General features: G+C 35.9%; 1 protein-coding gene across 1 annotated transcript; it reads left to right on the top strand.

The window, feature by feature from the left end:
- Positions 1–1,309: 1,309 nt before the first annotated feature.
- Positions 1,310–22,131, top strand: LOC128863654 (alpha-aminoadipic semialdehyde synthase, mitochondrial). Its single transcript, XM_054102913.1, has 9 exons — positions 1,310–1,502; positions 3,389–3,535; positions 11,011–11,187; positions 13,902–14,280; positions 14,352–14,926; positions 20,384–20,454; positions 20,522–21,606; positions 21,668–21,844; positions 21,906–22,131. Exons 1-9 carry the CDS (start codon positions 1,380–1,382, stop codon positions 22,022–22,024), a joined length of 2,853 nt encoding a protein of 950 aa, XP_053958888.1. The 5' UTR covers positions 1,310–1,379; the 3' UTR covers positions 22,025–22,131.
- The last annotated feature ends 1,352 nt before the right edge of the window (positions 22,132–23,483 follow it).

Here is a 23,483-nt window from a genome sequence, read left to right as displayed (position 1 = left end):
ATAGGAAGAAGGTGGTTGAAGACATGTTTGAGCAAGTGACTTCGGACCCAGCGCATCATAACAGGTGATGAGATGTGGGTATATGACTTTGACACGCAAACCAGTCATCAGGCGGCTGAATGGCGCTATCCACATGAGCCGAAACCCAAAAAACCACGTCAAAGTCGGTCAAAAGTGAAAGCCAGGCTACTCGTTTTCTTTGATTTTCATAGTGTTGTGCACTCGGAGTTCATTTCAAATGTTTCTACGGCAAATAAAGAAAATTATTTCGAAGTTATGCGACGTTTGAGAGAGAATGTGCGTAGGAAACGGCCCAATATGTGAAAGAAAACGTATGGATCTTGCACCATGATAACGCACCGTCTCATAACGCTCATATTGTGAACACTTTTTTGACCAAAAACTCGACAAATATCATCGAACAACCACCGTATTCAACGGATTTAGCACCCTGAGACTTTTTCCATTTCCCAAAACTTAAATTGCCACTCAGTGGACGCCGCTTTGCGTCGATAGAGGCCATTAAGGAGAATTCGCTAAAGGAGCTGAAGAAGATCTCTTCAAACGCGTTTAAAAGGTGCTTTGATGACTGGACTAATCTTTGGCACCTGTGTATTGCTTCGAATGGAGTCTATTTTGAAGGCGACAAAATAAATTTTGATGATTAAACAATTATTTTGCGTTTCATTGAACATTTCTCGGTACTTTTTTGACAGAATGTATATATAAAATATAATATTTTTGAATAATAAAGAAATGAGTTTGAACTGAGCAATTCCTTGCGTTACTATTATTTTGAACACTGGTGTATGCACATTTATGTGCAAATGATGTGTCCATTCATTGATACGCGTGGATCGCCTTATCAGCGCGCGGAGAGCATGGAGAGCATTTTCATTATATTTATGAATTATTCGTTTTATGGTTTTTCTTCTTTTTTCGGGCATGAAAGATTTCGTACGAAATTTTGCTGCTGACTGGGTGATTGATATGGGCTCGTCGGACTCCAGTGGCGATTAGAACGATTTAAACTCTCGCAGGAAGCAGTTTGAAAGTCAGTCGTCATATACTTAGAAAGGAAGTGCGATTGTTATTGGGCTTCGATTAGTGATTGTCAATAATAAAAGTGAAAATACTAATTTACATAAATACATACATACACACATACATATGTTTGTACATAAATTGCGTGTAATAAAAATAACTAAATAATAAAAAAATAAACAAAATACATTTTTTTAATAATAATAAATAAATAAATATTATTCATAATAAAATTTTTTTTTGTGATCTTTTTTTAAGTTCGTATCTGCTTATTAGTACTACATTTAAATAATTTATTCACGAGTGGATGAGTTTCTAACAAAATAGGCAATAAGATGATGCGATTGCTGCAGTCTCGTGCCACACTATCGGTGACTACCGCAACGGCCACAGCAACAAAGAGTAATTTGATAACGGCTAAGGATGGAGCGACAAAGCCATTGATTAGATGGCGTCATGTGAGTAGCAAAATATAATCCGAAAGCGTGTTTCAATAGGGATAAATACTCCAAAAGCATACTCCATTTTTTTATGACCTAATTCTCTAACCAAAATGAAGGTTTGCACTTGGAAATAATTAAAAATGACTACCCAAAATTTGAATCAGAATTTGGAGACTCTCCCTACACCTCTCGGTTTAATGAAGTTTTATTTTATGTTTCATAAAGTTTCCCCCTTTATAATATGTTGCTTTTGTTTTTGTATGAATAATATCTTTATATATATTATAAATATGAATGTTTGTCTGTATGTCATCGATGAACTCAAAAACTACTGGACCGATTATTATAAAAATTGGTATATACCTATATGTATTTTTCCACGGAGGAGGTTTGTAGAATATGCTCATTGATGCCACTCGCCACCAGGCACGCCACGCTGCTGAGTAGCAACTTCTGCCCCCTTCAACCCATTGTCATAAAAATTAGTATGACCATGTAAATATTTTTACACAGAGGAAACGAATATGACATTTCATAGACAAGAAATATTGTGTATCCCACAGCACTTCAATAAACATTGAATTGAAACTAAACTTTGTAATGTCACAATTTTTTCGAAATTAAATAAACAAAATCAATAAAATGGTTTAGAATGAATTGAATACTTGTGTACTGACTTTCTTTAAAGCTATTTTTTGTAAATTAATTGTGTTGGTTGGCGTAGCAACGCGCGCCGGCTACCGCTAGTTTTTATATAAAATTTACAAAAATAGAAATTAAAAAAAAATTGAAATTTTGTTGAAAGTTTTATGAATCGTTTTTTATGTTTCATACTTTAATGCTCCTTTAAAATATGCTGCTTTAGTTAAAGTATGAACTATATTAAAAAAAAATATTTAAATATTAAGTAATATTTAAAAAAAAAAGTTAAAAATTTTGTTGAAAATTTGATGCATTGTTTTTGTTTCCTAAAGTTTGCAGCTTTCAAATATCTTGCTTTTGTTGTACTAGACTATATTTTTATACAAAATTAACGAAAAGAAAATGTATTTTGATTCTCAGTAAAAAGTTTGAAATTTTGTTGAAAAGTTAATAAATTTTTTTTATATGTTTCATAAAGGTTGCCCACTTAAAATATATTGCATTTGTTGTTGTTGTTCATACTAATTATACAAAATTAAAAAAAAAATAATAAAAAAAATAAAAATAACTCACTGTACCAAAATTCTCGATATAAATTTAAATGCAAACTTCTTATGCCCCTATTGAAAGCCCCAATATATTAATTGGTGAAAAAATGAAGTGAAATGAATATAAGGTTAAAAGGTGCTTTTAATTTGCAGTTTACTTTGATAATTTCGACTTTTGTCATATGCACTTGTAAATATTTAGTACTTAGGAGCTAATTTTAAATACATTTTTTATATGCGAAAATCTAAAAGATGATGAAAAAACCAAACGTTAGCCCTCTCTCCACAAGTTAGACTGATATATGTATGTATGCTGTTCTTGCCTTTTGAATGTCACAGTTATGAAAATACTAAGGATTTCTCAAAACCTCTCCAGCCAAATCCGGACGCTATTCCCTCAGTTGATACCATTTTTTCAATGAGACCTCTTTAAATAAGCTTCACAAGCTGTTCGTGTGAAAAGAGGGAAGCGTGAATTACAATTTAATAAACAATTAATTGAACTGAACTCTTTAGAATTAATCGAGTTTTTTTTAAAGCGCACAGATTAATAGAAATGTGACTCTCAAGCTCTGGCCCACCTTACTATAATTTTCTACACCGTTAGGCATTTATTGCACTTACATTTTTAGCTCTGTGAATGCTTAATACTCGTTTAATTAATATAAACATACAAATATTAAATTAATATGTTTGTAATTTCAATTTCAGCATGGCAAAGTGATTGCCATACGACGGGAGGATCAATCCGTGTGGGAAAGACGTGCGCCTTTTGGGCCATCGCACGTGCAAAAATTGGTGAAAAAAGGTGTCAAAGTGATTGTGCAGCCCTCGAATAGACGCGCCTATCCCATGCAGGTAAGGAGGATATGGTACAGGGTTTAAGCAATTTTAATTATTTGCACGCCATCTGAGATTGGATTTGCCACCTTTACATTGAAACAAAAGTAAATGAAAATAATCAGCGCGTTTCAGGCAGCTATAAATTCTCCACAATCAAATTTCGCTACCACATCAAATCAATGTTTTGTTGTTTTTTAATTTTTAGTTACGCAATTAGCAAAAAATTGTTGGCTAGATTAGCAGCTGTTATGATTATCAAAGATTGATGTTTTGATTAGTATAAAACTATAAAAAATGCTGCGAACAAATTTACGATTAAGTTTCCGCCGCTTACCAGGGCTAAGTACTTAGTATATAGTACACACCTACTTATGTACATGTGTAGATATGACTATGTATTCTGTGCTCACATAAATATTGAAAAATAGAAATAACAGCCTGCGAATTGATTGTATTGAAAGTCTATTTTAAGTTCTATTGAAATAACGCTCATGCGTTTCACTTTCACTTCGTTTTATTGCTGGCGCCAACTCTATGAATGGCAGTAAAATGCGAATTTGCTATTAACCATTTTCGAGAAGAATTTTTTTTTTGCCAAAAATGCTTTTATTTGAGAAAGTTTTATTCGCCAGTATTTAAAACCAAACTAAATTTATTTATTTTTTTCTTTATTTATAAAAAAAATTTATTTCAAAAAACAGGCCTTTTTTAAAAAAATGACACCTTTATTCAGAAACAGCGTAAACCCAAACAAAAATTAACTTAATTTTTCTATCTTTATTAAAAAAAAAATATAAGGTACCGAAAAAAAAATTAAAAACAAAAAAACTTATTTTTCCAAAAAAACGCGTATATTAAAAAAAATAGAAAAAGGGAATGTTTTATTCAGAGAACACAAAAAACGGGAAAAAATCAAACTAATTTTTCAAATAAGTGCGGTTTTTCGAAAAAAATATTTTTACTAAATATTTAATTGGTGTTTTGGACCACATATTTTTTTATTATACTTAAAAAGTAGAAAAATTATATACATTTTTTTAATAAATGCGTTTTTTGGAATCTTTTTAATTTAATTTTTACCAACGCAAAAAATTTAGAAACATGAATTTTTTTGTTTTGTTTTTGTTTTCTGTACTTTCCGAATACTTTTTTTAACAGATTTTTTTTTTAATTTTCTCAAAGTTTTAAAATATGTAGATTAAAACTTTGCGAAAATTTAATAAATGCGTTTTTTGGAATCTTTTTAATTTATTTTTTTAACAACACAAAAAATTTAGAATAATTAGAATTTTTTTTTGTTTTTGTTTTCTGTACTTTCTGAATACATTTTTTTTTAATAAATGAGTTTTTTGTAATATATATTAATTTTTGCTAAGTAGAAAAATGAAATAAATTTATTTTAGTTTTAATTGCTGCCTGAATAAAACTCTTTGTATATTTACGGCGGCCGCCGTAGCCGAATGGGTTGGTGCGTGATTACCATTCGGAATTCACAGAGAGGACGTTGGTTCGAATCTCGGTGAAACACCAAAATTAAGAAAAACATTTTTCAAATAGCGGTCGCCCGTCGGTAGGCAATGGCAAACCTCCGAGTCTATTTCTGCCATGAAAAAAGTCCTCATAAAAAACCATTTGCCGTTCAAAATCGGCTTGAAACTGTAGGTCCCTCTATTTGTGGAACAACATCAAGAGACACACCACAAATAGGAGGAGGAGCTCGGCCAAATACCCAAAAAGGGTATACGCGACAATTATATATGTAAATATATATATACAGTCACTCACATTCAAAGTCGGGCAGATGCATACGAAAACTTCTAGTCATAATATCTATGTTTTGATGAAAGAAAACACGTTCTACCTTTTTTTTGTTTTTTCACAAAAAATTGTTCTATTTAAAAACAACAAAAAAAATATATTCCAAGTTGCTTTATAAAATGTTAATGTATAAAAAACTGAAAAAGGCCACTTCTCTGTCTCACATTTAAAGTCGGGCAAACCATGTTTTGCAAATATGCATACCGTTATTTCTAAATTTTCTATACTTGTATTCAAAGTTATTGTTCATTGTTGCCTTGCCAAAAAGGGTATACGCGACAATTATATATGTAAATATATATATATGTATATTTAATTTTTTTTTACAATAAAATATATGTGATCATAAAACAAAAAAAAAAAACAAGTAAATATTTAGAAAAAATTAGATTTTCCAAAAAACGCATTTACTTCAAAATAAATGGGCGAGTCTTATTCAGAAACAACAGAAAAAAAGTTAATTTTTCTGCTATTATAATAAAAAAAATGGAATACTTAAAAAAAAAAATTCTGAAAGCAGGAATAATTAAATAAATAAATTTAATTTTTCAATGTTTATCATAAAAAAATATATTCTAAAAAAATAAATACTTAGAAAAAATGCTTTTTTATGAAAAAAAAACCGGCCTTAAACAAAAAATAAAATAAAAAATACGGAAGGTTTTGTTCAGACAGCAGTTAAAACTAAAATAACAAAACCAAAAAAAATTTATTTCATTTTTCTACATTTTTTACGTTGCTAAAAAAATAAATTAAAACTTTGAGAAAAAAATTTCAGAAAGTACAGAAAACAAAAACAAAAAATTTATTTCATTTTTCTACAGTTTTCGCGTTGCTAAAAAAATAGACTAAAAAATTCCAAAAAACGCATTTATTAAAAAAAATTTATTCAGAAAGGACAGAAAACATAAACAAAAAAAAAAATATTTCATTTTTCTACATTTTTTACGTTGCTAAAAAAATAAATTAAAACTTTGAGAAAAAAATTTCAGAAAGTACAGAAAACAAAAACAAAAAATTTATTTCATTTTTCTACAGTTTTCGCGTTGCTAAAAAAATAAACTAAAAAATTCCAAAAAACGCATTTGTTAAAAAAAATTTATTCAGAAAAGACAGAAAACAAAAACAAAAAAAATATTTCATTTTTCTACATTTTTTACGTTGCTAAAAAAATAAATTAAAACTTTGAGAAAAAAATTTCAGAAAGTCCAGAAAACAAAAACAAAAAATTTATATCATTTTTCTACATTTTTCGCGTTGCTAAAAAAATTAACTAAAAAATTCCAAAAAACGCATTTATTAAAAAAAATTTATTCAGAAAGGACAGAAAACAAAAACAAAAAAAAATATTTCATTTTTCTACATTTTTTACGTTGCTAAAAAAATAAATTAAAACTTTGAGAAAAAAATTTCAGAAAGTACAGAAAACAAAAACAAAAAATTTATTTAATTTTTCTACATTTTTCGCGTTGCTAAAAAATTAAAATAAAAAAATTCCAAAAAACGCATTTATTAAAAAAAATTTATTCTGAAAGAAGAGAAAACAAAAACAAAAAAAAATATTTCATTTTTCTACATTTTTTACGTTGCTAAAAAAATAAATTAAAACTTTGAGAAAAAAATTTCAGAAAGTACAGAAAACAAAAACAAAAAATTTGTTTAATTTTTCTACAAAAATAAACAAAAAAATTCCAAAAAACGCAGAAAACAAACAACAATAAATATAATTTTTCTAGATTTATAAGAATAATAAAAAAATTTGTGGTCCAAAAAACCAATTAAATATTTAGAAAAAACATTTCTTTCCAAAAACTGCATTTATTTGAAAAAAAATAAAAAAAGGTAAAATTTCGTTGAGCAGCTGTTTTCAAAAAATGCAATTATTGTAAAAAAAGAATTTAATTTAATTTTTTAACATTTATAATAAAAAAATATGTAGCCAAAGAAAAAACTAGCTCTAATTAAAACTCTGAGTATTAAAATTATTTTTCGCAAAACACGAATTTTTTCCAAAAAAGCAAAAAGAAAAAAAATCAGAATTTTTTTTCAGAAAGCACTGAAAACCAAAAATACAATACATTTACAATAAGTTTTCTCTATGCATAGTAAAAAAATATGAGGTCCCAAAAAACCAAATTAACTACTTTCAAAAATATGCTTTTCCAAAAAACCTAACCACTGCAGCCATTGATTTAGCTTAAAAAAATTTCTACAAGTACTAACTTTTATTTGCGACCCAGCCTAATGTACATAAGATCATAATTAATTGTAGGGTTGGCCTCCAGTGGAGTATATAACACATACATGCGTCACACGGCACTTTCAGCGATAAGACAGCACTCCACGGGGGGGCCAATCCAACAAAAAGCGACGTAGAAAAACAGAAAAACAAAAACAAGCTGTAAATAAATTTAATAAAAAAATATTTCTTGAGTGCCACTTGTCAGTGAAGTAGTCAATAATCATTTATTTACTATTAACTGCCTTCTTCTTCGCTCTCAATCCAACAGGGGAGGATTGGGTGGAGTAAAAGATTTTTAACCAAGGCTAGTGCAATTATGCACAGATGTATTGGCAGAAGCTAAAACTCCCCGAAGGTCTCCGTCAAACTCAAATTTAGGCTTCCTGATTGCTCTCAATCAAGATAGTTATCATTCTCTATATTTCTAGCCATAGCCATCAATGTGGCAGTCGCTTGGTTGCTCGCTAGCGCTACAGCCTTTAAACAGGCTCACTCATTATGATAACTAATTGAAAATTAAGCACAAGGTGATCCCATCTGAATATTTTCCTACCAGCTAATTTTTGACAGAAGAACTGGCTGGGCCGTGGATTTTTATTCCGATGACTTCTCAAAACAAACCGAGTTGTAGGGGCTATTTTGTGTTGTCTGCCCTTGTGTGTTGTGTGCTACTCTGGGTGTTGTCTGCCCTTGGGTAGATGGATCTTAAGTCAGTTTGGCGAACGCAGGTGGAACACTTCGATAGAGAATGTTGCAAGTTTTTTCCGGCTATGGGTGACTACCAAGAGAGTTTATAAAAGTAAAACAATTCCTTAGATTCAGCTTTTGAAGCAAAATAGGTTTGCAAAAAATATTAATATTTCAACTCACATTTCTATTATAAAAAATATGTTTGTTCCAATTTTATTAAGCAATAAATTTAAGAAATCGTAATCTTTAATGATACGTTAATAACTCACTAAATTTTTGTTTAGCGCTATTTTACAAAGAAATCTTTGATTAGATTAGATGAAAGATTTTAAATTAACTATTAATAAAAAAATGATTCAAAACGAAATATTTTTTTGTCCATTCCAAGGCACCTTGAGCAGGTGGCGGTAGAGGTAGCAACGCGGATCTGTTAAAGGTGATGGCAATGAACCAACAACAATATTTTGTATTACATGGGAATGTCACGACAGAAGAAAATAGTAAAGAAAAAGAAAAGCACAAACAGCATTGAACAGCCCATTTGAAGTTAGAAGCATACGACGATAGTGCGAGTGGAACGGCTCTTCGTTATTTCATTTTGTGCTGGCATTCAAATGTACACGGCGAAATAAAAAACAAATCGCCCGGTCTACTGCTATCCCCTTTAATAGATTCGCCTTGATCAGTAGGTAGCTGATTTGATTTTTGTATTTGTCAAATTTTATTGAATCCTTTACTTTATGTGGGCCCACGTATGATTCAATTTTATTTCCAAACGAAGTATTATAAAATAATGTAAACTATTTTTGTCCATAAAATATATATTTAGCAATAATAGGTGCAAGTGGGTGAAATATCAGAATTGAAGTGCGAGTGATTCATTTTCAAAAAACGATTGTAAGTATAGTAAAACGTAAGTAGTTTTTGACGAAAAAAATAATACTTTCACTGAGTCGATATACTCATCTTTCTCGACGGATAATCATTTTTCCGCTTTTCAACTATTTTCTATACTTTACAATCATGATTCAATAATAAAAGGTTTGCTCAGTAAGCAGCCTTCTCATTCCCTCTTGTCAAATAGGCTCCCTTAGCAAGACACTGGGTTGCAAACTCTAGAAATTTTTAGCAAGAGTGGAAGAAAAGTAAAATTTGTAGGAGAAACATTTCGTCTTCAAAAGGGGTTTTAAACACAAGAACTTGCTCGGTATGTCCATAACCAAAACGAAATGGAAAACATCCTGACATACAGTTAAAAGCAGGATATGATAGCGTATCTTTTTGGGGCAATGCACGTGGAAGATGGACGTTTTGACAATTTGAGCCCGACGCCTTTTGAAATATAGGTTGGGAATGTACTTACTAGGTTACTTTAAAAATACATAACTTACCAACAAGAACTCATTTAGCATTTAGGATCTTTTTCATGGCATAAATACACTCGGAGGTTTGCCATTGCCTGTCGAGGAGCCTCCGCTATTACAAACAACATTTCCTATCGTTTGGTGTTTCAGGTCCGTGATTTCGAACCCTTGCACTTCCAAATGGTAGTCACACATCAAGCCATTCGGCTACGGTGGCTGCCGTCGATATAATAACAATTAGTTTAAATAAGTGCAAGTACTTTGTTAAGTATTTATGAATGTAAGAATAATCTTGACTGGGTGGTCAAAACTCTAATCTTACGTGGACAAGGCATGGTAAATAAAAGCGCCGTGAGTATGTTCAAAGTTGGTTTTTAGTCAACCAAATTTATGATGAATCCACTTCTTCCATGAAAGAATTCAAGGTCATAATACTAAGGTAACATAATAGCGTCATATTGGCGATACTTCGTGATCAGTTTTGAATTTAAAAATTAATTTACAAAAAATATAATTCTGGCATTAAGTTAAACGATTTTTTTGGCAACTTCCATTTATACTATATATTTTTTATAATTTAAATAAAAAAGGACTATTTTGTTACCATTTTAAGCAAAAGTTATTTAATATTTCCATTTTCTCCATCCTTTTTAAATGCGACCTTTTGTAAGGGAGTGTCAGAATTCTAATGTTACAAGTAAGCAAACCTTTAATAATTGAATCAAGCTTTACAATACGTTTTTGGCTCAAAATGTAAATTTTGTTTCATTATTTTTCCTTTAATATGTCTTAACTTATCCAGTAAAGTTATTTTCAGCATGAAACAATTTTTTTCAATGATTTATTAATTCATGCAGTAAAGGGTTAAATTACGCTAAACCAGATTCGACTTGGTTTTGGCATTTTAGGGACCAAAAGCAAAATCGAAATTGAGGTAGTAATCTGGTCAAATACTCATTTTTTATAGATATTTTTTAGGAATTTAGGCACGAAAGTAAGCGCCTTAAAAAAAGATAGGTGGCTAATCAACAGGATTTTGGCTCTTCAGGACATCTGAAACGAAAATGTTAAATTGATTATTATTTTGTAGGCTTGCCATTCTGGCAGGTGCTACAAGGGGAACATTTTTTTGAAAAATAACAAAATGGCGAACTTTTGAAAAGTCCTTTTTAACTTAATTCGCATTGCTGTGCCAATTAGAAAAAATATTTTTTTAAATTTCTGAAATAAAAAAATCTCCATTTTCAAAGCGAATTCGGGATTAAAAATCAAAGAAACTTTTTTCTAAGAGTATTTGAAACGCATTAAGAATTTTTCTAAATCTAATCTACAAACAAAATAAGTAATTCAAATATTTTTTTTTTCTAATGCTACAGGTGTACTTGCATTCTGGCGCTACTGTACAGGAGGACATTAGCGAGGCTTCTGTGATATTTGGTGTCAAACAGGTGCCGATCGATGCCCTCATACCAGGAAAAACATATTGCTTCTTTTCGCATACTATTAAAGCACAGGAGTCAAATATGCCATTGCTGGATGCTGTTTTGGAGAAAGTAAGTAATGAAAATCGATGTAATTTCTACAAGGCGGCGCAAAATTAATCACCGTATCGAAAGGTTTCACTAAAACCAAGATTTCCATCACGCAAAATCATTTTGTTTTATTTAATAAAAATTATTCAAAAAAAAAATTCAATGATTAATTTTGCGCAACTAAAATTCGCCAGTTATTCATCCCGCATTTATTTCATCTTTTCCTCATGCGACCTGTAGATTCATGGAGGGAAATGTGATCGTAAGACGTTGAGTGAGAGTTTGAAGCGCTAATTTGGCGTTAAGTCGGCGACAAAGTAAAGGGTGTTCCCATCTTTTGACAAACTAAAATGAAAACCGAGAAATATGAAAATATGTTAAGTTGAATGGCAGACCTGGTTGGCCAACGTAAAAATGCAAAAAATGCAAACTAAAGTAGAAACTTGAAAAGCCTTGAATGAGATCCTGCCAAAAATACAGGCACTAAGATTCAAAATAATTCCCTGTCTTGGTACATCTGGTTAATGCTCGCAAAAATAGTATCACACGAGCACGAGAAGCTTTCGCAGTCAGAGAATTCAGCTTCAATAAGGAAACATAGTATATGGAGACTTTCGACTTCTCACAAGATTCTGGTATAGGAAGTTACCTCAAGCAAGGTGGCTGTCAGCTGGCCATAAATCCTCATAGGTGAAAAACACACTTTGCAGATGAGTTACAGGAGCTGTAAGAACTGGTTGTTTCGTTGGTTGAAGCGGTGATTCATCCAGAATCCAACCAGGCTTTCCGCACCATTTTTTTGTCACATTGCCATTACCAACTTGTTTAAGGGTTATTTACAGCATGAGTGTGGTTTAAGAACCTTACTAGGTTGTTGACGTCTAAACCAGACAGTTGTTTGAGACTCTCGGACGGTGGTTTGCCCAGTGTTGACATTCTCTCCATCCATAGGGCAGGACATTCACAGAGGAAATGGAAAATAGTTTCCTTTTTCTCTGGTTGCTTGAAACTGTGACTGTATGTGGTATAAGGGATTCCCATTTTGGCTGCTTGTTCCCCAAAAGCCAGTTATGACTGCCGTGAGTCTGCAGGCGTCCCGTCGTTTCATGTTTATCAGACGACATGCAAAGTTTGCAGAACGTTATGGGCCACCTAAAACCTCACACGATCTGGCAGAATCTTTATTCATGGCAGATTCCGCTCTTGCCCGTTCATCTGCTTTTTCATTACCTTTAATGTACCGATATCACAGATCCTTCTCCTGCCAGTTCATCTGCTTTTTTGAAGCCTTAAATGTTCCGATGTCCCGGGACCCAGATTAAGGTGACGTTATGGTTTTCACTCAAGGTGGTATAGCTATTCCTACTTTGTTCGACCAGTTGGAGGTTGTTGTAGCCGAATCCAGGGTCTGGATTGCAGCTTGGCTATCCGAAAGAATAGCGATATTCCCCTAAAAGGGGAAGGTACTGCAGGCATTAGGAAGACGTACCAATTTTCGAATTTTAAGTTCATGAGAATATTTACCTGCTCCAAGACCACAATCCATTTTAGAGCCATCATTATAGACTCTAGTATCGAAATTGTTCAGTGAGAATTCCTTACTCCATTCCGCCTGAGATGGAAGGAAAGGTTCCTATTGAATGCTACCATCGGGACGATGTAATCAACCTTTCCGAAGTGTACTGAGTTTGTCGCAATAAAAACAAAAAAACCTATAAACTGCATTAATAAGTATTTTTAATAAACGACATACTTGGGATGCTGCTCGGCAGCAGAGATTTCTGAAAATTCTACCTACGATATTGACTTTGCCTATGAGTCTTTTATTACGTATGCATTGGCGGTCCCCATAGCCGAATGAGTTGCTGCGTTGCTACCATTCGGAAGTGCTCAGTTTCAAAATCTCCGCGGATGAAACGGAAAATGATAGAAAACGTTTTTTCCGAATAGCTATCGCCTGTCGGCAGGCAATGGTGAACCTCCTAGTGTACTTCTGCCATGAAAAAGCTCCTTGTAAAAATTATTTGCCGTTCAGAGTCATTTTAAAACTGTAGGTCTTTCCATTTGTGGAACAACATCAAGACGCACCGCACAAATAACTAGTAGGAGGAGCTCGGCCAAACACCAAATGAAGGGTGTAAGCGCTGGTGATGGTAAGAGAAAGGATCTTCTTCTTTATTGAAAGAAATAGTCTTTACTAATTGCGAAATTTTCCTTCCATTGAAGTTTCTTTTATTTTGGTAGCAGCTTGCAAGAGCTGTTTGGGCAAATGGCTTGTCTTCCTGAATGGACTGAGAACATAAATGCGTCAATTGAGCAGAAAATGATATTTTTCCTTCCCACGACAGTCGGTTTTACGATATCGGAACGACCCATACAAGCTGCTAAAACAACTTCAACAACAATTTTTTTTTTACTGCATGGCTTTTAAAGCTTCACTTGTCAAGAGACAGCATTTGACACCAGTGTCTTAATTTTCACCTCATTTCACAGAAGTGTGTCTCTCAAATAAGCCAATGAATAATCCATTACATTCACATATGCACTTGCATAATATATGCATACATACAATCATATCCACATACATACATTTGAACTCTTACATACGCAATGTATTCAGCTTTTGTACTTAGCGGTACACACATACATATGGACTTGTAATTGCCTGTTTCACAGATTCGCAGTTAATTATGTTATAATCAACCTGTCATTCTGATTTTGATATCCTTTCACAGAATATCCGTTTGATTGATTACGAACGTATAGTGGACGAGCGTGGCGCGCGTCAAGTAGCATTTGGCAAGTACGCCGGTGTAGCGGGCATGGTCAATATCCTACATGGTGTTGGATTGCGGCTCCTGGCGCTGGGTCATCACACGCCTTTTATGCACATCGGCCCGGCGCATAATTACCGTAACTCGTCAATGGCGCGCCAAGCAATACGAGATTGTGGCTATGAAATCTCATTGGGCATGATGCCTAAGTCCATTGGCCCGTTGACAGTTGTGTTCACTGGTTCGGGCAATGTGTCGCAAGGTGCGCAGGAGGTGTTCCAGGAATTACCCATAGAATATGTGCCGCCTGAGATGCTGCGCAAGGTAGCTGAGCATGGCAGTAAGTAGTGAGCATACACAAAAAAAAAAAACAAAAAAACAAAAAATAATTAATGCTGTGTGCCCACGTAGGTCAGAATAAATTGTATGGATGTGAAGTAAGCCGGACGGATCACTTGGAGCGACGTGAAGGTGGTGGCTTCGATGCACGGGAATATGATGAGTTCCCTGAACGTTATATCTCTACATTCAGCTCGAAAATTGCGCCCTACGCCTCGGTGATTATCAATGGTATTTACTGGGCGGTGGGTAGTCCGAAGCTGATTAGTATACCGGATGCTAAAAATTTACTTCGACCAGCGAATACACCTTGGTTGCCCACAAGTAAAGGCAGTCCTGCACTACCACATCGCATGTTGGCTATCTGCGATATCTCTGCTGATCCGGGCGGCTCCATTGAGTTCATGAACGAATGCACCACCATCGATACGCCTTTTTGTTTGTACGATGCAGATCGTAACAAGGATATGAAGAGTTTCAAAGGCCCGGGTGTTTTGGTATGCTCAATTGATAATATGCCGACACAGCTGCCGCGCGAGTCGACCGACCTTTTTGGAGAACTGATCAGCCCCTTTGTGGATGATATAATCAAAAGTGATGCCAAAAAGCCGCTGGAAGAGGAGAACTTCTCATATCCCATCAAATCGGTGAGTAAAGAAAGAAGTGGTTCCATTTTAACCGAAAATTAGTATTTCAGCCTCTATATGTGAATATATGTATGTACCTATATGGAAGAGAGTCCTATACCAAAAAGCCAAATTGTCGAAAAAACCGAAGCGAAATTTCTTATTTTTTTATTGCTCGCTAAGAGAAATATTAGTTTGTGGAGAAATAAATCCATTATTTTTTCGGTAGATGGCTGTAGAGATCGATATCTCGTAAAGTATCGATCAAATAAGTATCTTAAAGTTCGACTAAAAGTCACTTAATAAACCAAAGATCAAAATTCAACTTGAAAACCAGAAACAAGGCAAAACGGAAAATGTGTACGGTAACTTAGGTGGGTAGGTAAGTGGAAGTCGCAGTCAGTCTTTAAACCAAGTCACTTAGGCCATTGCCGAGCCATTGTTCATAGCAGTTCACCTGCTATTATTCGTTAAACCATTTTCTTTTAAGTGCTAATCCATTGACCTGGCTGACCTTATATCTCTAAGGTCATCCACATCATTCAAGAACGATGGGCCAAATTATTCAAACCACGGGAGACTGTGGCAAAGAAGATGTCTGATAGACTCTTCCTCCTCCTCATTCTTGCAGTTTCTGCATGTCTGTCGAGACGAGGTACATTCAATCTTTGAACAGGTCGTCCAAGGAGACAGAGGCTTGTGATCAAAGCAACTAATATAGCGACATTTTTCTTTTACCGATTAAGTAGCGCCTTTGAGCGCCTGTCGTCCCATTCTGGCCGTAGCCGTTCATGTCACCATGCAGTTGAGAATGGTATACCTACGAACAATTTCCATATCAAGAATGAGGCGAGTGGTAGTGCCCTCTCTTGCTCGTTCGTCTGCTATACAATTCCCTTGAATGCTACTATGCCTTGGCATCCATATCAGGTGCACACGTATCTATTTCGCCATCTCTTTAAGAGAATGCAATCAAGAGATTTAATCGCCGCTTGGCTATCAGAATAAATGTAGAATTCTCTAAGTTAGGTTAGGTATATCTAGCTGATCTGAAAAGGTCACAAGGGTCCGTAGGGTTACCAGTGTTATTGGAGTCGGACTAAACATAGTTCGCGATACATGTCTTGGCGAGTTTTAATAAACAGTTTAAACTTTTGTCAGCAATATCGTTCAGAGATGAAAAGTATACCGATCTCAGGCAGTTGTAACGAGTTTTGCCTGGAGAAGGGCAGTGACAAAGGAGACGTCTTCTTTCTTCCTCACAAAAGTTGCACGCGTCTTTTTGGACCCACCCATTCCAGCACTCGAACTAATATTTTAAATTCTTTCCTTGGGAGTGATAGAATAAAGTTTATTGTAGGCGGTGCTTCCAGAGTTGGTTCCTTGTCCAGTTCCGTCTTCAAAACTGAGAGTGAGATATATACATTCGACGTACACGTCCTAGGCAAGCGGGAGCCGGTCTTAGCAAGCTCGTCAACTTTCTCAATTCCCTTTTGCCCTGGTGCCTAGTAAATTGTGACCTGTATATTCTCGCAGAGCTCGTTTATTTTGGATATACAGTACAGTTACATGCATTCCTAGTTAGTCATTACGGCCATTATTGTTTTAATAGCAGCTTCGTTATCGATGAAGATGTTTGTGTGAGTGTCGATTTCGATCGATATCTCTAAATGCAGTCTCATTTTTGCCTAACTAAACAGCTACCTTATTAATGGCGATAGTTTCAGTTTGAAGTATGCTACAGTCCTTGGGAAGACGAGCCGAAACATGATCCCGCGACAGTCGGTTCTATGTGACCGGAACGACCCGGATTTATATCCGGCCGAGGACTGTCACTCCAGCAGCATTACCTATCTATGTATGGCTTATGCTCCTACAATAAAAACTACAACAACAACAAGCCGAAAAGCTTTCTATTTACTTGTTACTGTAGTCGCCAAAGTCAACTTATCGCCAAGCTTTGAGCCATCAGTAAGGAACCGCAAGCAATTTTTTCGACCAGCTTATTGTCAGTACTCTATCAAATTCTTATTGTCATTTACAGCCGGTAATCCGGGTCATCAAACTTACACATAAGTATTTACTCAACTATGTAGGTAGGTAGAAGTGGCAGTCGGTAGCTATGTATGTATGTATGTCAGCTGCAAATAAACTATGCGTATATTCTTGATTTTATATTTTTAAAACTCGTGCTCGAAATCTATAAAACGCTAATTTTATGTGGCGCGTTTACTATAAATATTTAATAAATATGGCATACTTACATACAAAAGTGCGAACTTATCAGTTACAAACAGCGACAAGTGAAATGCAGGGTTACCAGATTTCACTCACTAAAATTCTAAACCAACGAACTTTTTTGACATACTTAATATATTTTTCAATAGCGTCTATTTAGAATTTTGAATTTGAGCTATAGATTTTTTTAAACAATTTAAATAAAAATAATTTTTGGTATCCAGTTTTGGTTTCCGGTATTGAATGGGCTATCAATTTTAGTATAATAAAGTGCGATTGCAAGTGGCTATAAAATACCATTGAATTTTGACAATTTTTTTGTTGCCAGTGTCAGGCATTTTCTTCCAAAGAAATTAATTCAAAGATTTGATGCTGTTCTTAGGTTTATATAACAATTTTCGAAAGTATTTGGTGTTTTTTAGCGACTTGAGAGCTATCGATATCGATAACTGTGGCTTGACAGCTAAGAATGGCGAACTGTGTTGACATTTCTGTTCATTAAGGCTTGAATTGTGAATCCTCATGAATCCTTTAGCGCCAGAACAATGTTTCAAAATTATGGAAATTTACTTTAAAGAATATCTGTCCACCAAGTTCATAGACTTAAATCTTGCAGGAGAATCCGAAATGTCGATTCTTGGTCGTTCGCAATTTGTTGGCCTTTGTACTTCGACTACGCGGCAAGTTTGAAAATTCTTTCTTAGGAAAGCGCAGAAAAGATGGATCTCCATTTCTTCACGTGCTTTTTAAAAACCCTTTGACCTTGGAACAATAGACGAAGGACGCAGAAAGTCTTGGGGACTCCAAGCCATTCAATTTCCAAACTCATCGCTGTGTTTACCGGATTCTGGATGATCGGAACACACGCGGAAAAGCTAGGGTTACCATTTAACCACCATTGCAGAAGCTGTGGGGACTTTTCAGAGAAAGAGACTGTTGAGCACTTTCTCTGTAAATGTCCGGATTCAGCAGCTAGACGATTAAGATCACTGGGTGCTCCTTTCTTCGGCAGCCTGGGGCAGTGCGCCAACCTAAATCCCATCAATCGTATCTATTATATCAACAGCTCTGGCTAGCTATAGATATCTGCCTGTTGGAGGTCTCAAAACGGCGCTTTAGTGCTACTTGAGGAGTGCCAGACCGGCACTTCAACTGTTTCACCTACATACCTTTCTACTTATCTTGGCTTGCGTGTCTATAAAATACAGTTCGTGCAAGAGTTACGTTGCGTCGGATTTTTGCTGATTGCGCCTATTTAGATTATTCAGATTTATTGCAACAAGAAGACAAAAATTGCACAGATCGAATTGATCATGTAAGGCGTAGCCACGGCGGACATATGTTGGACATTATATTAAGAAAATTATCTGCCGGATTATAATAAAAACTTTATACCAACAACATTTCTGAAGCTCTTGAAAAAACACCTCTTATAATACTTACACATCAAAAGATATGTATTTTTCTTTAGACATACATTGGTATGAGGCATAAAAATAAGAATGGCAGCTATTCCTAGCTTGTTCGAGTTACACTCCAACTTTCCTTCGATATCTGTCGTCATGAAATGAACTACAGAATGTAACCTTAACATCTTTGCAGTTGGTAACAAAACACCCTGCTGCCTTGATAAGATTTTTTTTCGTTTTTTTTTTCCGAGACAACTAGACAGTACAGCATTCACACAGCATTAGGTCCATTGTACTGCACTCGGATTCCCTTTTTTAATTTTCTTTAAATCTACTCGACCTCCGAAGAAATCTGAGTAGATCTTGTGGTGCCAAGGAGCCAAGGTGGTCGCTTCTTAACACATCAGTGCCATAAACCTCAAGCCTGATTCGAGCGAAGGCCGGGTATATGCATAGAAGGCAGTGTCTGAGATGCCTACCTTTTCCATGTGCTTCGCCTACAGAAAGTGGCCCGTCATCAGTCCAACCAGCTGTCAGGAGGACCTGCGACAATCGGTCCGATATGAAAGGTAACATCAGTTTTGTCCATTTGCAGCCTCTCTCAGCCTGCCAAGCTCGCTTGTGGGTTGAAGTAGCCCGTTTGCTAAAACTGTCTTTGATAGCTGAAGAAGGGTGTGCAGAACGGTGTGGTAATGGTAATGGTTGCACGGTAATGGTAATGGTAATGGTTGCATAGGTTAGGCCTTTATGCACTGGGACCAGATTGATCTATTGTGCGCCCTAAGTGCTTAATTTTAACTATTTAATATTGCGAGGGACCGAACCAGCTCCTTCATCCTCTAGTAGGTACGAGCTCAGGATTCTGAGTCTCCTGTGACCTATGCTTGACAATTGGTTACTAAGTATTCCATGGATTCCTCTTCATCACAGCAAAACCAGTGAACTAGTGCTAGATAGTTTTATTGTATTGAAATGTTTATTGCAGTCAAAGTGGCCTGTTACACGGCCTGCACGCATGTTAGTACATTATTTTGGGAAGTGGAAATGAAAAGGTTGTATTCACGATTTTTTCACAAATTAATGGTGTTGGCGGCACCTCTTAGCACATAATGAGACAAATAACATTTTCCACCTTTATTTCTGAAACGGAAAGCCAACTTTCTGCAGCTCTGCCAAAAGCCGTTTAAAAAAATGATTCCACCCTAATGCACATTTACTATACTTCATAACCATTTTTCACACCATGCGCGTTGTTCTGAAATGAATGAAATCTGTACGACTTTTCAGAAATTTTCATTTCAAGAGTTTTTGGAAACTCATTATTTTCACTCCTTTTGTTAGCAACAAATTTTTAAATGGACAAAGTGATCTTGCTAACAAAAACACGTCAGAACTAATGCATTAAGTGATTAGGGATTGAACGAGGCAAAAAAGTATTGTAGATATATCTAACCTGCCCACAGCTATCACTTTCGCAAATAGCCGAATCAAAAAATAGAACCTCACAGAACCGCACAGAACCCCAAATCTTCATAATGTCAAAAATTAAAAATTTCTACTTGTCTCAATAAGTTGGTATGACTGGTAACCCTGAGCGAAAAGCTGATAAGGTATGGTAGTCGCCTGAGTTAAAAGTACGAAATCGAAAGACTTGAGCAGTGCCGTCGTTGTTTTGAGTGATCACGAAGGTTGATAAGGATTGGTGCGATTAGTTCGCTCTTCCTGAGTGCGAAAGAGTTTGTTATTCAACTTTCGTCATGAACACAAAAGATGTTAGAACAGGTTTTTTCTTAATACCATTTATCGGAAACCTCTTCTTTTATGTTTATAGGCAATCATCGCTAGCAATGGAAAACTGACAGATAACTTCCAGTACATACAGGAGCTGCGTGAATCCAACAAGTATTTATATGTGCCACAAATATTGCCTAACTTTTTATTGAAATATTTTTCCCGATTTTGTGTACAGCTACCGTTCCCGTCACAAGATTGAAGGTCGCCTGGATACGGACAAAAATGTGCTTGTGCTGGGTGCTGGCATGGTTTCAGCGCCGCTGGTCGAATGGCTAGCACGCGAGAAAGACGTCTCAATTACTGTTTGCTCGGCGCTCAAAGAGGAAGCTGATCGACTCGCCAAGGATTACAATGGCGTCGACAGTGTCTATCTAAATGTCACCGAGGGTATCGAACATTTGCAAGAGTTGTGCGCCAAAGCAGATGTTGTCATCTCATTGCTGCCTTACAGCCTGCACAGCATGGTGGCCAAATGCTGTGTGGCCGAGAAGACACACATGGTGACGGCAAGCTACTTGAATGACGAAATTAAGGAGCTTCATGAGGAAGCGCGTCGCAATGGTGTTACCATCATGAATGAGGTGGGTCTCGACCCAGGCATTGATCATCTGCTCGCATTGGAATGCATCGACGAGGTGAAGGACAAGGGTGGTGTCATTGAATCGTTTGTTAGCTTCTGTGGCGGTCTACCTGCGCCTGAGCACTCAGGCAATGCACTGCGTTATAAATTCTCTTGGTCACCGCGCGGAGTGCTGCTAAACACCTTATCCGCGGCGAAGTATTTGAGCAGAGGTCAAATTGTGGAGATATCTGGTGGCGGCGATTTGATGTCAAATCCACGAAGTCTAAATTTCCTGCCCGGTTTTGCGCTAGAGGGTTTCCCGAATCGCGATTCCACAAAGTACGCAGAGCTCTATGGACTAGGCAGAGATGTGCATACACTGTTGCGTGGCACCATTCGCTACAAAGGATTCTCCGAGTGTGTGCAGCCGATGCAGTTGCTTGGTTTGATTGATCCCGAACCGCATCCAATGTTGCATCCGCACGGACCGGAGGTAACATGGCGCCAATTGGTGATTAATATGTTGGGCATGTCCGATTCGAGCATCTTCTATGAGAATTTAAAGCAAAAACTGGTCGAACGCATTGGAGATGCCGATGGCATCGAGAGTCTTGGACTGCTGGAAGATACACCGGTGGTAAAGATGAACACGCCATTGGATACGCTAAGTCACTACCTCGCAAAGCGTTTGGCATTCGGTAAATTTAACTTAATGCAAAGCTCTTACACTCTTCAATTTCATTTTACTGGCCATTTTAGAATCTCACGAACGTGACTTGGTTATACTGCGTCATGAAGTGGGCATACGCTGGCAGGATGGCCGTCGGGAGGAGCGTGGTATCAACTTTGTTGTATACGGCCAACCTGGTGGGCATTCAGCAATGGCCCAGACCGTAGGCAAACCGGCGGCAATAGCGGCCAAAATGATTTTAGATGGTAAGCTTATGACATACTCTCCTCGTTCACTGTTAATGGCTCAATTTCCATGTTTCTCTAGGTGAAATACAAGAACGCGGTGTATGTCTGCCGTTCACGCCCGACATCTATCGGCCTATGTTGCAGCGGCTACGCGCTGAGGGCTTAACAGCCACGGAGACAACTAGATTTTTAAACTAACTAAATATTTTCTACTTCTAATGAAATATAATTTTACGTACCAAATTGCTTTAGTATATCTACATAATTTACACGATTTTAGTAAAATAAAATGTTCGAAAAATATTTATTTTATAAAAGTATATATATATGTACAATACATTTTCTTAATCTTCTTTATTACTCAAAATTGCTATTACGAGGGTAAATAATACTTTTTCGTAGTATAAATTTTTTTGAGGTCAACATCTAAAATCCTTCACCGATGTCCTATTAGTCCCACGACGTTTACCTGAGGAGTTTTGCCTCTGAAGAGAAAAAAAATTAAGTTATACTCGTATTTGAATTTCCTAAAATGAAACATCAATTATGTGATTAATTGATGTATCGAGTTTAAGGTGGGGGCTTTTTATCTCTTGGCAGGTTTCTGTGTTTTATACGTAAGACAGATGACAATCGGTCCGTTGTGTCCGTTGTGGCAACGAATTTTACTGAGAGCAAAATAGATTTTGCGGCCGCCGTAGCCGAATGGGTTGGTGCGTGATTACCATTCGGAATTCACAGAGAGGACGTTGGTTCGAATCTCGGTGAAACTCCAAAATTAAGAAAAATATTTTTCTAATAGCGGTCGCCGCTCGGCAGGCAATGGCAAACCTCCGAGTGTATTTTTGCCATGAAAAAGCTCCTCATAAAAAAAATAGCTGCTGTTCGGAGTCGGCTTGAAACTGTAGGTCCCTCCATTTGTGGAACAACATCAAGACGCACACCACAAATAGGAGGAGGAGCTCGGCCGAACACCCAAAAAAGGGTGTACGCGCCAATTATATATATATATATATATATATATATATATATATAATAGATTTTGTGTTACTCCATGTATGCCACGAATGTTACGATTTCGCCTCAAATCCACATCGGAATTGAGCACCTTGAAAATATTGAAAATATTATCACATTTGAGCCAAACTAAAATTGCATTTTAAATGTCTGCCAAACCCATGCTTGCCTGATGTGGTACCTGTGTTCTAACCTGCATCTGGAGACTAAAGAGAATCGATGTGTGGAAGGCATCCAAAGGACTTGACCAGCTAACGTTCTAAATGACTCTTTTAGCCATGTTTTTAGACCATGCAAATCGCATTATGTTTAAAGACGTCTAGCATATGGTCTCAAAAGTCCTGGGCCCAATACACGATGGTACTTTCACCTCTTTCTTATTAACTCAAAAGACAGCTGGTAAAATTTCATGATATTCTATTCATTAGTTCGTGAGCTATTGTTATTGCCAGAAAACATCAAAAAAATCAACAAAATCATTTTGAGTGATCGAAAAGTGAAGTTGCGTGGGTTAGCTGGCATCGTAGAGATATCAAAAGAACGTTGGCTTTATATTGCATGAGCATTTCACTATGAGAGAGCTCTGTTCAACACACAGAACATGCCACATTTTCTCACTGTTTTGTTTCATCGCGACAAC

This window comes from Anastrepha ludens, chromosome 5, assembly GCF_028408465.1.
Source record: "Anastrepha ludens isolate Willacy chromosome 5, idAnaLude1.1, whole genome shotgun sequence".
In the NCBI taxonomy this organism is placed as follows: Eukaryota; Metazoa; Arthropoda; class Insecta; order Diptera; family Tephritidae; genus Anastrepha; species Anastrepha ludens.
Note: the sequence above shows the minus strand (reverse complement) of the source record. Positions and strands in the feature narration are given on the sequence as shown.

Excerpts from the sequence above, each read along its gene's own strand:
- LOC128863654 (XM_054102913.1), top strand. The coding sequence starts at position 1,380 with ATGATGCGATTGCTGCAGTCTCGTGCCACACTATCGGTGACTACCGCA. Across the intron at positions 1,503-3,388 it reads CATTGATTAGATGGCGTCAT|CATGGCAAAGTGATTGCCAT; the intron begins GTGAGTAGCAAA and ends TTTCAATTTCAG. Across the intron at positions 14,281-14,351 it reads CAAGGTAGCTGAGCATGGCA|GTCAGAATAAATTGTATGGA; the intron begins GTAAGTAGTGAG and ends GTGCCCACGTAG.